The sequence below is a fragment of the Botryllus schlosseri genome, chromosome 1 (assembly GCF_051294905.1).
Source record: "Botryllus schlosseri isolate E-star chromosome 1, Bs_hap1, whole genome shotgun sequence".
Taxonomy (NCBI): Eukaryota; Metazoa; Chordata; class Ascidiacea; order Stolidobranchia; family Styelidae; genus Botryllus; species Botryllus schlosseri.
Genome location: NC_137236.1, coordinates 2,687,672 through 2,701,873, shown reverse-complemented (window position 1 = coordinate 2,701,873; position 14,202 = coordinate 2,687,672). Strand labels below are relative to the sequence as shown.

At 37.3% G+C, this 14,202-nt stretch overlaps 1 protein-coding gene and 1 long non-coding RNA gene across 3 annotated transcripts in view; both read left to right on the top strand.

Annotated features, from left to right (window-relative positions):
* Positions 1-2,990, top strand: part of LOC145435636 (uncharacterized) — a 163,519-nt gene extending 160,529 nt beyond the window's left edge. The window contains exon 11 of the mRNA XM_080313205.1: positions 1,748-2,990. Within this exon, the coding sequence (XP_080169331.1) occupies positions 1,748-1,834 (87 nt within the window). The 3' untranslated portion in view covers positions 1,835-2,990. The remainder of the gene's footprint in view (positions 1-1,747) is intronic.
* A 1,206-nt stretch (positions 2,991-4,196) lies between these two features.
* On the top strand, positions 4,197-10,125 carry LOC145447404 (uncharacterized). Of its 2 annotated transcripts, none has more exons than XR_013917596.1 (3): positions 4,197-5,168; positions 7,562-7,613; positions 9,597-10,125. It is a non-coding gene; the product is annotated as an uncharacterized LOC145447404 (long non-coding RNA). The 2 variants fall into 2 exon arrangements; XR_013917648.1 differs by having other exon boundaries at positions 4,222-5,205.
* The last annotated feature ends 4,077 nt before the right edge of the window (positions 10,126-14,202 follow it).

Here is a 14,202-nt window from a genome sequence, read left to right as displayed (position 1 = left end):
TTGGACTTGGAGTTAACACAAAATTAATTCTGGATTTGAAGAGGATTTGAATTTTGAAATTTCAAATCCACTCGTCACTGTTCGACAAAAACTTCCATTCTCAATTTCTACTCTCCTTGCATCTCTAGTATAGCGAGTCGAGTCACGATTGTACGTAGATGTGGTGAAAGTAGTCAGCCTAGATAATCGTGAAGGAGTAGAAGTAATGTTTTAATTTTATATGCAATTATATGTAGAAATAGATGCTTCCACGATGTGGTAAAACTACTTCAAGTGGAGGCAGAAAGTGACAAGTTTGAAAAGTACCTTTGTAAGTCAGTACTTGAGTTTCGAAAAGTAGTTTTGGTCAATGGTTCGTAAGTGTTTGGTGATTCATCGCTAGCGGGTACTTTGTAAATTACAAGATGCGTTTCTGCGAGTAACTAAAAATGATTATTATTGCAATTTTGTATAATATTGGAACTTAGATTCAACCTCTACCATGATGTCTGTTGCGATTTCTTGAAACGGTTTCACGCATCACAGTGATACAAACGTAACGCAAAACTACTTTTTATTTCTCAAAATGCAATCCGTGAAAAGTAAGTAAGTTAGCGTGAAAGTAGTCTTTAATCATGTCCTATTCTTATACATAAAACATCGTTTATGTATAAACAATCGTTAGACATGATTTATTTCTGTCCTAAAGGAATAGAATACACTAGCCCGATTTTGACATAAATCTCCCGACTGAGCATCTTCCGTTGAGCGCGGTATCTACCACATTGACGTTTACGACATACTTTCCTTCAAAACATTGGCCGACAACTATATCAAGTTCGATCTCTGCATAGCATGTGGAGCGTGAAGGTCCTGTGGACATTTCAATAAATTGCAGCTCCATTACGGTGGCGTTCTGAAGAAAATGGCTTCGGCCAAATTTATTTTCGTTTTGCCCTTCAATTTGAGACCACATCATTTTTAGAGTGCAGTGCCCCTTTCAGGCATAATTTTGCATCAATTTCATAAGTGAAGCCGTTATTTTAACCACAGACTTTTAAGAAGTAGAAGCAGATTGTTACTGATCATCTCGTAATGTGCGATCAAGCATTGGTGGTAGTCTAAGGTGAAAAGCAACAATACCTGCTCCAAATCTAGGTTTCAAAAGCAGGTGTTTGAAATTTAAAATAGGGTATGCTTCTGTCCGTGCCAGTTTTTAACGCAGTTTCCAATATGTTTAACTGTTCGAGTAAAATTCAACCTTTGCGTAAACATAAGCGACATCGTTACATAGGCTATCCAGCGTTCCTTACAACATTTATCTAGAGGTGATCAGTAACAAAGTACTTCTACTTGTCGTAGTACTTCAGGTAGATTTATCCTACTTGTCTGACGTACTCAAGTGGTTAAGATTTCACACTACTTCTATTTGGCAGATTTCATTTTTACGCAAAACTAGGCCTACAATGATTATATTTTACCTTATCGTTTATCGCTAATTTTAGTTCTACTTGAGTACCGACGGTGACAAGTTTGTCTACCACCTTCTATATTATACGTTTGTACAATGGATAGAATATTCATAAGTATATTTAAAAAGAAATCATACTCTGGACTGAGACTGAAACCGATGTAGCATATGCAATATGGAGAACCGAAGAATTCTAGTAAATCAGTATTGAACTTTACCAATATGAATATTTATTCAAATGGGAGAACATCGAGGCAACTACGTCATATTACCTAATGAAACTGATATTGTGTTCAGATAAGCAAGATCCTGCTCGATTGCACAAAAAAAGAAAACGTCGATTGGTTGCTGATTGAGACTTGCTGGAAAAAGTATCAAGTATGATTCCTGATTCTATTCCCAAAGTATTTTTAAACGCATTTATATTCACCTATCATTTTATATGACTTCGAACCCAATCATCTCTTCGGCGGGCTAGCTTAAAGTCTGGGAATAACTGTTTTTCGCATTTTAGTTGGATATTCTGGATATTGTCGTGGATGGCCTGATACCTGTACAGGATTACAGCCGAATTTTGGAGCGCAGGACAGTAATTTCCGTTTTTGGCAATATCCATGCCATGTTTTACATTGATACAGCAGATAAGTTCAGGAAAACGTTAGAAGCTTGTCAGCAAAAGAAGGTAGTACGTATTATCCAGTTTTATTTGCATTAGATATATAGAACGGTCTTCTCCCAACATCGCACGTTTATCTTCTGCCGCACAGTACGAGTCCCATCCACATGAATTAAGTTCTATTCCATGCGGAGATATCCACCGCAGTTGCGGAGTTCGTGATTCCTGTTAATTTGTTCATCTAAAGCAGGGGTGTCAAACTCAACTGGCGTCGCGGGTCGGATTCAAACTTTCAGAGCACTCGCGGGCCGGGACAGTCAAATGAATCCAAAATATTTTCTTAAAATCCATGCCCTTGTTTTTCACTTGAATAATTGGGTATAAAGCTGAACGCATTATAATAATCACGGGCATCTGGTTCTATTCCACAATACCTTTATTATTCGCAAACAACCGAATTGGTGATATTACGATGAATGGTCCGACCGATGATATACGTTGGCGAATTGCTATGCTTGCTTTATTTTAGTCGGAATCTGACAATTCTGTGTAAGCGTTGTCAGGAATACAGGAGATTTAACCGTAAACTTATATTTAAATTATATTTTGTTGTCATATTTCTATTATCCACTTCTGCAGCTAACTACTTTGTGATCCGTTTTTGCATGAAACTGTGAACTCACTGAGCACTTTTTCGTCTTCTCAGAATTGAGTGTCGACTAGGGTTACCATATTTTGGGAATCTGAAAAGAGGACACCTTTCGAAAAAAATTCAGACTTGCAATACAGGAGTGAAATTTGAAAAAATTGGCAAATTTATTTCAAGGGTGTAGTTGGTTGGGTAAAAAAGGTCACCTTTCTGGCTCAACTACCAAAAGACCTGTCACGTTACGTCAGTTCTTATTTCAAATTTCTCAGTTGAATTTTCACATACATATTAGCAAAGTTTTTTTTAAAAAAGAGGACAAATCCTCAAAAAGAGGTCATTTGAGCTTGCTCCTTAGGGGTGTTGTAAAAAAAACTTGTTTTTCAAATTTCATTGGCTTGGTTGTCAAATCGCCAGGGTACCTAAGAAAACGTTGCACGCCAAATTTGACTCAATTCCAACCAGTCATTTTTGAAATAATAGTATTTACGTTGGCCAATCTCGTCACACCAACATGACCAATAATCGTGTTCCAGGTCTGCCCGAAGTGGCGGGGATGTCTTTTCCACTTGTTTTGATCTTGAAAAGGTCCTGGGGTGGGGTTTGAATGAAGACTTCGTCAATGAACGAAAAATAATATATGATACGGATTACCTGGAAATTGGTCCATGGTAAAACGATGTTGAGATAATTTTTAAATAGAGTACTTAATACACGAAAATTAATGACCACGAAAATAAAATGAACTGACAAGCAGGTAAAATACAGGTAATATATTTGTCAAGTGATAGTCATATCTAGAAGCATTTTTCGTCAGACAAATTTAGATTTCTCGAAATCTATCTCATTTATGCAGGGCATACTCTCTGCCTTGATTAAAAGTTTTTACTGATTGCAACGTCGCCATTCCCGAAACATCATCCACTGAGACATCAGTTGCATTCCTCTGCAGCTCAGTGTTCGAATGTTTCTCTGCTGTTTGACATTGACTGATCCAGGGTGTTGAAAATGGTACCGATTGCAATTCAGAATGGGCTAGGCCACTGAATAGTATTTATGAGTTGAAAAAACATTTCTGATACTTCACATATGCGAGATTCGGTGAAACCAAATGGTAGCCCAGTGAGCTTATAAAGCACATTAGTCATTTTCTGGTCTTTCAATATCACCAGGACCCCCTTGTCATAAAGTCATAAAAGGCATTGCTGTTTTACCACGATATATGGATACAATTAGGTTATAGTAATCTGAATATGGAGGAGGACGATGACATGAATAGAGTACGATAACTTTTGATAAGAAAAAGATCTGTCACGGTGCCCATAAGTCTTATAATTCGCCTGTGATAGTACTGTAGGAGTGGTGCTGAGCAAATAGTAAAATATATAATATCAGATGGTATCGAGAAGAAATTTACATTGACCAACCAAGAAATAAATCAATTGAGAAATATATTGACCTGGATTTTACCTGCTTACCAGTTCATTTTCTTTTAGTGGTCGTTAATTTCTGTGTGTAAAGTAGGCCTACTCTATTTGAAAATTATCTCACCATCGTTTTGACATGTCTATTTCATGCCAATTTCCGGGTAGTTCGTCTCATATATTCTTTTCGATTACTGGCGATGTCTTCATGGAAACCCCACTCTAGGCCCGTATCAAGATCAAAACAAGTGGAAAGACATCCCTGCCTCTTTCAAACATACCTGGAACACGATTTTCGGTCATGTCGGTGTGACAAAATTGGTCACCGTAAATACTATTATTTCAAAAATAACCTAAATTTTAATTTGAGTGAACCCGGTTTCTGCTGGTTGGAATTGAGTCAAATTTGGTGTGTAACATTTTTTAGGTAACCGGACGATTTGACAACTAAGCCGATGAAATTTAAAACAAGTCTTTTTTTAACACCCCTACTGCTCCTAGAACACTTTCGAAAAAAAGTCAGAAAAGAGGACGTATGGTAACACTAGTGTCAATGGCAGTGACTTGTTTCTGATGGTGACTACAGTGTAACCTCAACAGCACGGTCGGATGGTTATAATTTTACCTTAACAGAAAATGCTCGACATTTTCTGTCTTGAGAAAATGGAGGTTTTTCCGACTAGAAATCTCGACATGTATTTGAAATGTGTCGGATAACAAGGCCAATTTTTCAGAAACGCCTAGCGGGCCACACTAAACCGTTAAAACTGGTGATCCAAAGTATATTGTATTACATTATGGTCCCTGGTGTAAAGGTCAACAATAGTGGTAAGCATCATTGTAATACACAATATTATTAGTCATAATTTCTCACTGCAGATCGAATATATCCGATGCATATTATGGTATACTGTTCCACTCGATGACATTTCGTCTCTCGTCAACAACTCCAATTTGAAGAAAGTAACATTGATATACTACGAACAAGATGATATGTTGAAAGGAGATGAATTACAGAAAGTCCAGAAGATTGTAAATAATCTAGATACTGAGTTGGAAGTTTTATACTGTGAGTCATTGTTTGGTTGCATCGTATCTTAGATCCGTTTTATTAGGTAAATTAAATAGGCGCGATCACGTTGAATGAAATGGTCAATTAAGGTCCAATTCGTTACTAACGCTAGAAATCATGAGGCTTTAGTTTCATACATGACGTAGTGTCGTTATCAGGGTTATGTGATAACGGACGGTATTCATGAATTTTAGTTTCATTCAATATCCCATACTTAATACGAGTTATGAGAGTTACTAACACGAGTTCATGAATGATTAGAGGTAAACAAAGTAGACCCATGCAGAACGATAAATAGCGCCGTAAGCTGCTGCTGATATACAAGTAGAAGTAGGAATTTCTAAGAAATCACAAATTGACTTGAGGTGGAAGTAGAAAATGTATCAGTCTGAAATGTAATGAAATAAGTAGTTTCAAAAAGTATATTTGGTCGAAGGGCCGCATACTTTTAGCAGTTTATAGGAGATATCTGCTTTTAAAATTGCAGGATATATATTCGCGGCTAATGCAAAATGACTAAATGACACTGCAAGTGAGTGGAATCTCTGAAAATATGTTCATGCAGTCACCGTGGTACATGGGCTATTTAAGGCGGCTCATATAAGAATTCCACTGAAAACGGTGACGAATACGGAGCTATGAACAACTCGATACTTTTCAAAATCAATATAGTATAAAGTAAGTAGTTTTGACTAACAACTGTGACAAGAAGTAGAAACAGAAGTAGTCTAAAATGACAACCCCTTGATTAGACGATGCAAGTAGACAGCACTACTTGAGTAGTCTGATAAAGTAGAATTACTTCGTTACTGATCACCTCTCTGCAGGCTTCGTGGTTTTATGTTTTACAGCATCCCACTTTTTATATTGGTGTTGATACCAATAATTTCATCATCGGGAAGTTCAGTTGTTCTACATGGTGCATTCTTTTAGGTAGAACTGAATTATAATCAACAACATTGCATTAATTCCGAAATCGTTTTGTCCAAACTAATCAAGAACTATAAATCTTAAAATAGCATTCGGGATTACTTTGTTCGATTTACCTTTGATACGAAAACGAATATGCCAGTTCATATTCGTTATGTGAAAGTATCTCACAGAACGTGGAACCTATGCAAACATAAATCGAATATGAATTTAGCGATTTGAATCGATTGACAATACGTAAATAATTAGCTGCATATTGCAGGGAATGTTTCACAAATGGATTAGAGTTACTTTCACTCATTCCCATATCTAATTGGATTGGATATACGTAATATGCATTCCACTGCCGGGGCATCATATTGTGTGTAATTTCTCATTTCACTGCCCACTGACATAACTATAACACATTGAAACGACACTGCGCTCTATATATAATGTTTTCTGAAATGAAAGTGGAGAGTGTGAAAAACATTTTGGCCACAACAATGTCCCCTTCGAAAGCCATCGCTTTTGAACGGAAACTATAACAAATAATTTCACGATTTTACGAATCCACTCTATGCATCTCTATGATATTGAGGTCACTTGTCATCTCTTTTGCCTGGCTTTAGATCAGTGGTTCTCAACCTTTTTCGACTCATCGCCCCCTTTTCAAGCACCACACCGATCATCGCCCCCCAAATTTTGTGAACCGAAAAATGGGCATACAGACTGTAGCCTAATCAATCACCGGCGGGTTGAATAAAAAAAGGCAACTTTTTGGCTCGATATCGAAGTTTTACACTTTTGCAGCTAAATTGTCGTGGGTTGACTAAAAAAATGTCATTTCTGCGACTTTACTCCAATATATCCGTTCTAACGCGCCATCGTCCCCTTCGCTATTTTCGCCCCCTTTGTCCATTTTCGCGCCCTATCGCTCCCTTCGTCATTTTCGCCCCCCTAGACCGTCAAATCGGTCCCTGGGGGGCGATATCGCTGACATTGGGAACCACTGCTTTAGATAATGGTTTATGATTCATTCGAAGATGGATTTTCATCCATACTTTGACATAGAATTTCACGTAACTTTCATTTTCATGCGACTTTTTGATCAAGTTCCAGCCATTACCGAATTGGACGTAGATATAAACGCGGGACAAAATAAAATTTGGATTTGTACTTGGATTTGAATGTATCATCAGGAATAGGATTCGGATTTAAAATAGTAGATAAGCGCAAGTTGCGTACGTCTACCTACCATAACTAAACCACCATGTATCGTAGGACACAATTCATTTATATTTTTGATTATTTCAACTCTCTTTGAGCCTGATGACTGTTTCAGATATTACGCATTAGGCTCAGCAACAGAGCACAATTCATAGGATGCATACATCTTTTGCTAACAAGCATATTAAGCTATATAACTTATTTCTTATTTCAGTGCGCCGAGAAACGGATGCCTGGAAGCGACTCGACTTCAATTTTTATTGGAGGTGAGTAGATGTTGCGAAGTCTGACCTTTCTAAAATGAGAGTTGAGATTTATCCTTTCATTACATCGTCGATCCATTCTCATGCACATCCGGTTTCAAACAACAGCTTAGAAATATTGTGACGCGATCTTTGTAATAATTAAATTAATATAAAACAGCTGATGTGATGTCTGATAGTGATATCATAACGTTTACACACGGTGCATCACACGTAGCTTCGTGGAAAAAAAAGCTTTATTTATTCTGCAAGAATATAATAGCGCTGTCATGCATCATTTCACATCGAGTCGCAACATACTTTTCACATCAATCCTAGTTTTGCTGAAAAAATGACAGTTGTCGAATAGAAGTAAAAGTAGTCTAAAGTAATAACTACTTCGTTTAGTATTGAAAGTGAGTAAAACGTACTTTTGTACTTGGAAAAAGTAGAAGTAGTTGGTTACTGACAACCTCCGCTAATGTGCAATAGTAAAGTTGATATTCGGCAGTATTGCGTTACTTCAATGCATGATTACTTCCTGTGTTCGGACCAAGCAGATCTCATATTCTTGGGAGAATTATTTGTTATATTACAAAGCTGAGATTTGATGAGATAATCGAATAATTTATATGTTAATACGGCGTAGGTCGGGAATTAATGCGTCCGGATTGTTTAGCTGCTGGGGGTGATATAAATAGAGGTATTGGTCGTAATATGTTGTCACATCATTTTTAAAGAGACTATCGAAATAGTCATTGATTAAACTCGAACAGAAGTCGGAGTGATCCCGTTCATTTTTTGCTCGGGTGCATGTAGCAATAGTGTAAATGAAGGTTTGAAAAGTACTGGAGTATGTGCGTTTCAAATATTATTACTGGGACTGGTTGTCGAATACTTTTCTTAGGTAATCGCAAGTGACAACTTACAAATTTTTCGTAAACTTCGTCTTGAATGTGCTCAGTAGTTGTGCTGCAAATCGACAAGATTTCAGATCAATATCCAGGCAGACTCGGTCATCTAGAAGATTTCCTGCTTTTGCAAAATTGATCAGTAACATAATTACAGTTAAATTTTCTTTCAACATACAGTAGAATTAGAATTGACGCTACACAGTTATTTCCAACTTATGGTAGAATTATAACTATCGCGTTACTTTTTTCAAAATAGATTAAAACTGTAGTTATAGCTATTACATTTTTCCAAATTAGAATGAGATTAGAATTACTGACTCCGCAAAAAAATAGGTCATTGGATCCAGCTCCGTTACCATCAAATCAGCATGATAATAGCAAATGTCTGTCCAACAAGCTTGGCTCGTTTCGCACTACATAATTCTCTCAGTAGCATTTACAGGAATTCCAGAGATAGGGCTTGAATTAAAATGAGAAAATGCCAATTAGATTAGAATTAGAGCAGAGAATCATTTCACAAAATAGATTCCAGTTACATTACCGGCATTTGCTCTAATTAGTCTAATTAGACAACTAGAATTATCTAATTATCCAATTCTGACAGAAGTGCGCTTATCGTCACCAATAGTTTAGGCTTTCCATAAAACAAGTCGATAGCTACTTTTCGAGTGTCATTGATACTCGATATTGCTAACAGCACCGCAATTTTTCTAATCGAAATGTCAACTGTTAAAGTCCTTTAGCAAGTACACCGTCCCAGCCAACACCGCTCCCGCGATACGATGTGTTGACTGCAGGTTTCTTTTCATTAAATTCGTGTACTGATTAAATATGTTACCGTATATTGGATTGTGTGTCGACGATACGTGAGAATCGTCTCGCGAAAATTTAAATGCCGAATCGTCCTGTAGTTTCAATCCCTACGATTCATCCGACTCTGATCCCAGGTACTCTACAGCAAGTCGAATTCTATTTTGTGCATTGTTATGACATACCCGTGCGAACAGTTAATTTTCTGCTCATAGTCCGAATAGTTTGCTGAAGTAATTGATTAACTGGGATAGTGATTTATTCAGAGGTATTTGTTTTTCAGCGAGTGGAGGAAACAGCTATAGATGCAACATTGTTACTCGTGTACAAGAGCAACAAAATTGTGACGTGCAGAGCAGAATTACTGCTATTCGTTTTGGAATTCAAACTGACTATTTCATGTTCAATCGATGCAATTTCACGAAACTATTTCTGTTATGCATTTTACAATTAGGTACCCAAAACAGTTGCATAAAGCTTAACAAATCGACGAAAACAATGGTAATGCCATAAATGTCACATCTAACCTACATATTTCCGAAGAGGAATGTTTTACGGCACGAATTACAGGTTGAATTGATTTGAATGCGAAGGTTGTTTGACTACAGTGAAGTTCAAGCCGTCATCCCGTGGAATTGTTTGCTATTATAAGGATTTACTCGCAAGTTGGGATCTACTCGCGGGATAAAATAAATAGATACCATCGTCCTACACTTATAAAATAATTGAATACAATAAAAATTACATAAAAATCATAAATATGGAAAAATGCAAAAAAGTTTTATATTCTTAAATGTGCACTGTGCAGTGTGTTCTGTCTTTACGTTTTGAGTGATGGATTATGATAGAAATTGAATACTTCAAAAATATATATATATATATATAATTAAAAATTTTGTTGAAATGAATGTAATGTAGTGTATGAAATACATTGTAATGTCAATTATGTAGGATTCTCCATATTCCATCACGATCTAGTGATCTTTCTCTATATCTTTCTCTCTATATCTCTACAGTTGACTTCAGTAGAGTGTTGAAAGGTATACTTACCGAGTTTAAAACTTTCATTACCAAGATATTTCATGACCTTAATATTATTCTGTAGAATGACGGTCGCTGTACTTCGAGCCAACTATTTTTCTTGCTTCTATGACCAATGACCAAGTTTTCTGCTACCTTGGTGTTTCCAAATGCTTCGAGCTTAATATAATTGGCTCATTTCTCTTGATGACCTCGTTTATTATTGATATGTGATTAATTGATTCTAAATGACTTATACATCATAGTTAACAGAAAAAGAGGCAAATTGTTAATCCATAACAATCGAAATTTCAGATAATCTTATGGATGTGATTCAATGTTCCCTTTTTACTGAGAATATTATGATTTGCTGCTCGACATTCCATAAATGACTCATACTGTCCATTGTGATTAATTTGCAATTATACTGACATTATCCACAACTCATTATAACTCAAGAGTATTGTTAATGACTCCTAATGAGTATCTTCGTATTAGACTTAGAGAGTAGTGGCTGGAATTTCCGTGATTTTATGTTGTATTGGGCTGCGTTTTCATGTTATGAAATGTATAGAATTGATTTGAAATAAATAATAATCAGTTATTTGAGCCTTGCATTTTTAGGGGTTATCGAGATATCGAGAGACAATGCATTTTACGCGAATGCGTACAATGTGACAAAAGGTTGCGTAGCAATCAGGATGAATGCCAGACAATCGTTTCATGTGTCAGAACTTAATTCGAATGAGAGGTAGGTAGACTTGGTGAAGATGTGGGTATCGAATGTGACTATGGAACGGAAACTCCCGTTTTCCCATTGTTAAGTCACGCTCGACTGAATCTAGCGACTTTGGTCCATCGCAGCGCAACAATCGAACAATTTGCCTTAGGTTAAATGGCATATCACACTTATAGATACTCGACTTTGATAACGAAATTACTAGACTAATCAGTCAGTGGCAATCTTGAAACTTGCAACAGTGTTAGATGACATCATCAAGATATACAATTCTGAAGATAGTCGCTCCTCTGGGTATGCAACACAATCAAAATCAACATAGACCGATAGCGGCTTTTGCGAAAAATCCGTTACGCGCTAGGCTGCGCGCACCTATATACTCGACTTCAATAACGAAATTACCACCGTAATCAGTTAGTGGTAATCTTGAAATTTGCTACAGTGTTAGATGACATCATCAATATATACAATTTGAAAGCTAGTCGCTCATCTGGGTATGCAAATAAAATCCACATGGACCGATACCGGCTTTTGCTAAAAATACGTTACGCGCTAGGCTGCGCGCACCTATCCTATATACTCGTGTAAAATCTATTGTGCGACAGTTTACTTTGCGCAAACATATGCAATATACAAATACAGGCAAATTGAAATAAGCATTTCGGCGTCGGCCATTATTTATAACCCTATGTAGGGCCCAAGACCAACGTTTTGGGGGGCCTGACGAAGTGCTGTTACGGTTACGAGAGCATATAGGGCTGCCTGCGGAACAGATTTTACGCAAAAACCTGCGTTGCTCTATATATTTTGACGGTGCTTCCATAGCGGGAGAGATGACGAGATTACGTATCTATTGTTCGGATTATGCGTTCTAACTCTGTGCGAAATTTAAAGGCTCTTCCTACACAGTTGAATCAGTAATTTCGTTACCGAAGTAGAGTATGTACTAGCTGCGCACTGTGCGCAGTGCGCACAGCCTAGCCAATAACGGATTTTTCGCAAAAGCCGGTATCGGTGTGTGTTGAATACCGAGATGAGCGACTAGCTTTCGAATTGTTTATCTTGATGATGTCATGTAACACTGCAGCAACTTTCCAGATTGCCACTCACTGAATAGGGTGGTAATAGGCCTTTTGCAGGACTTCGATCACGTGACTAGATACGCATAGCAACAACAAATTGGTTAGCAAGCTGCTTTCTCGCGCACCTGCTTCAGTGCTAAATATCGCATAGTGTACTGTTGATTTCTGGTTGTAACCGTTTCGGAAATTTGTTGTAGAAGTCATCAGAGATTTACCTATGCTAGATGTCAATCCTGTACAAAGCACATAGAATGATATCGTGAGAATTACGCAGAAATCCGTCGTTAACGTAGCCGTATTTCGGATACATTATATTATTGTTTTCGGGCTGTAAACGTTCGCAAGTGTCATGGAGATGCGCAAGGATTCAAATATGTTGGATGTCTTTGATTCATGAACTATGTAAACTCCTTGCGTCAAAATGATCGACATTGTAGCCGTTATTTGGTAGTCAACTATGATTTTATGACACAAAATTCGACATTGCAGGACATTGACTGCGTGATATTTATTGCAGCATTAAGTTAGATGTGAATAGTATACTATAGTTGTATTGTAGCGGTAGTTGGTAATCATTGCAGCATTTTGATGATTGATATCGATTGCAATATAGGATACTGCTATTTTTAAGCCTAAGAGAGAATGACTGCCAGTGCCAGTACGTTGATGTGTTATGAATTCATGCAATGTGCTACATACCATATATATATTAAATATCCTAAGCTATTGTATGACTTCTCAGTTAAACAATTCAAAATGTTTAGACCTCTACACCTATATTACAAGTTATTGATCATTCTGTCATGCTGCCAAGTGCCACTACGGCACTACCCGAAGGAAAATGATCATCAGCTCCAATTGAGGGTGAAACAAACTGTCCCGGGGCCTGGATTACTTGATTGATTGCCTGGATTGGATTACTTCACTCTATGGCACAGTGCAAATATCTTGAGTTTCAAGACATATGGCTATACCACATGCATACGGAATAATGATCTGATGGATTATCCCAAGAGAGCCGAACATAGGCAACTAAGAAATTGATGATGCCCTCGTCAAGAATTCAACCTGGAGCCAATTATTATCACCACATAAAATTTGGTCATGCGGTGGAAGGCAGCGTGGTTTCATGCCAACAGAAAATGTCAGCAGATGATCTGACCACTGACTAACTGTCCTGAACTTCTTTCCCGATGTTGATGTCTGCTTTGAAAATGATATTTCATTTGTGTACAGCAAGACAAGCGCTCTTCCGTGGATGCTATGAATATGTCTAGACAAGTGGCTATGGAGGTAGAGGAAAATACATATGCATAACAGTCTCGGCCGTTATTGAACTTGATAAGGTTAACATCCATTTTTCTTCAACTATTTCTTATGCTCTGGGTATCGGATGCACAAAAATTAATAAATCGATCTTCTTTGCAAGTTTATTTGTAAATTCAATGAATCAAAGAATATCATAAGTTCAGAATATTACGGAGTCAATGCGAAAGAAACAATGTTAGTCGTCTTTAGAGGATGTTTCTGAGTTGGATGAGCCAATACACAGAGGGGGTCAGAAACGAAGTACTATTTTACCTGAGTACTAGCGTCATTATGAGTTTAGGCTACTTCCACTTCTACTTGACACTTTTTAGGTAGTACTTTTTTGTCAGGTTTGGGATTTTGTCAACTAGAAAGTAGCGTTGGCGCATGATTGCATCCCCTTCAAGCGTGAGGTTGTCATAACAACTGGGCAAAATAGCCCCTGTACCACGGTAACTAAATTAATTTTTGAAAATTGCACTTATTTGTGGTGTCATCACCCTTTTGCGTTGATCAAGCAGATGCAACATGCAATGTTTACAGTTGTCACATGGCATCAATTTCTAAAACTAAGTGACCCTCAACCAAATCTACTTCATGTAACGAATTTCTTGACCGCTTTTCAGAAATTCATTTCTACTTCCACTTGAAGTACTTTGGACATGTCCTGGAAGTAATTAGTGCTACTTGTACTGGAGTATAAATTAAGGCATAACTTCTACTCGGTTCCCAACAATAAC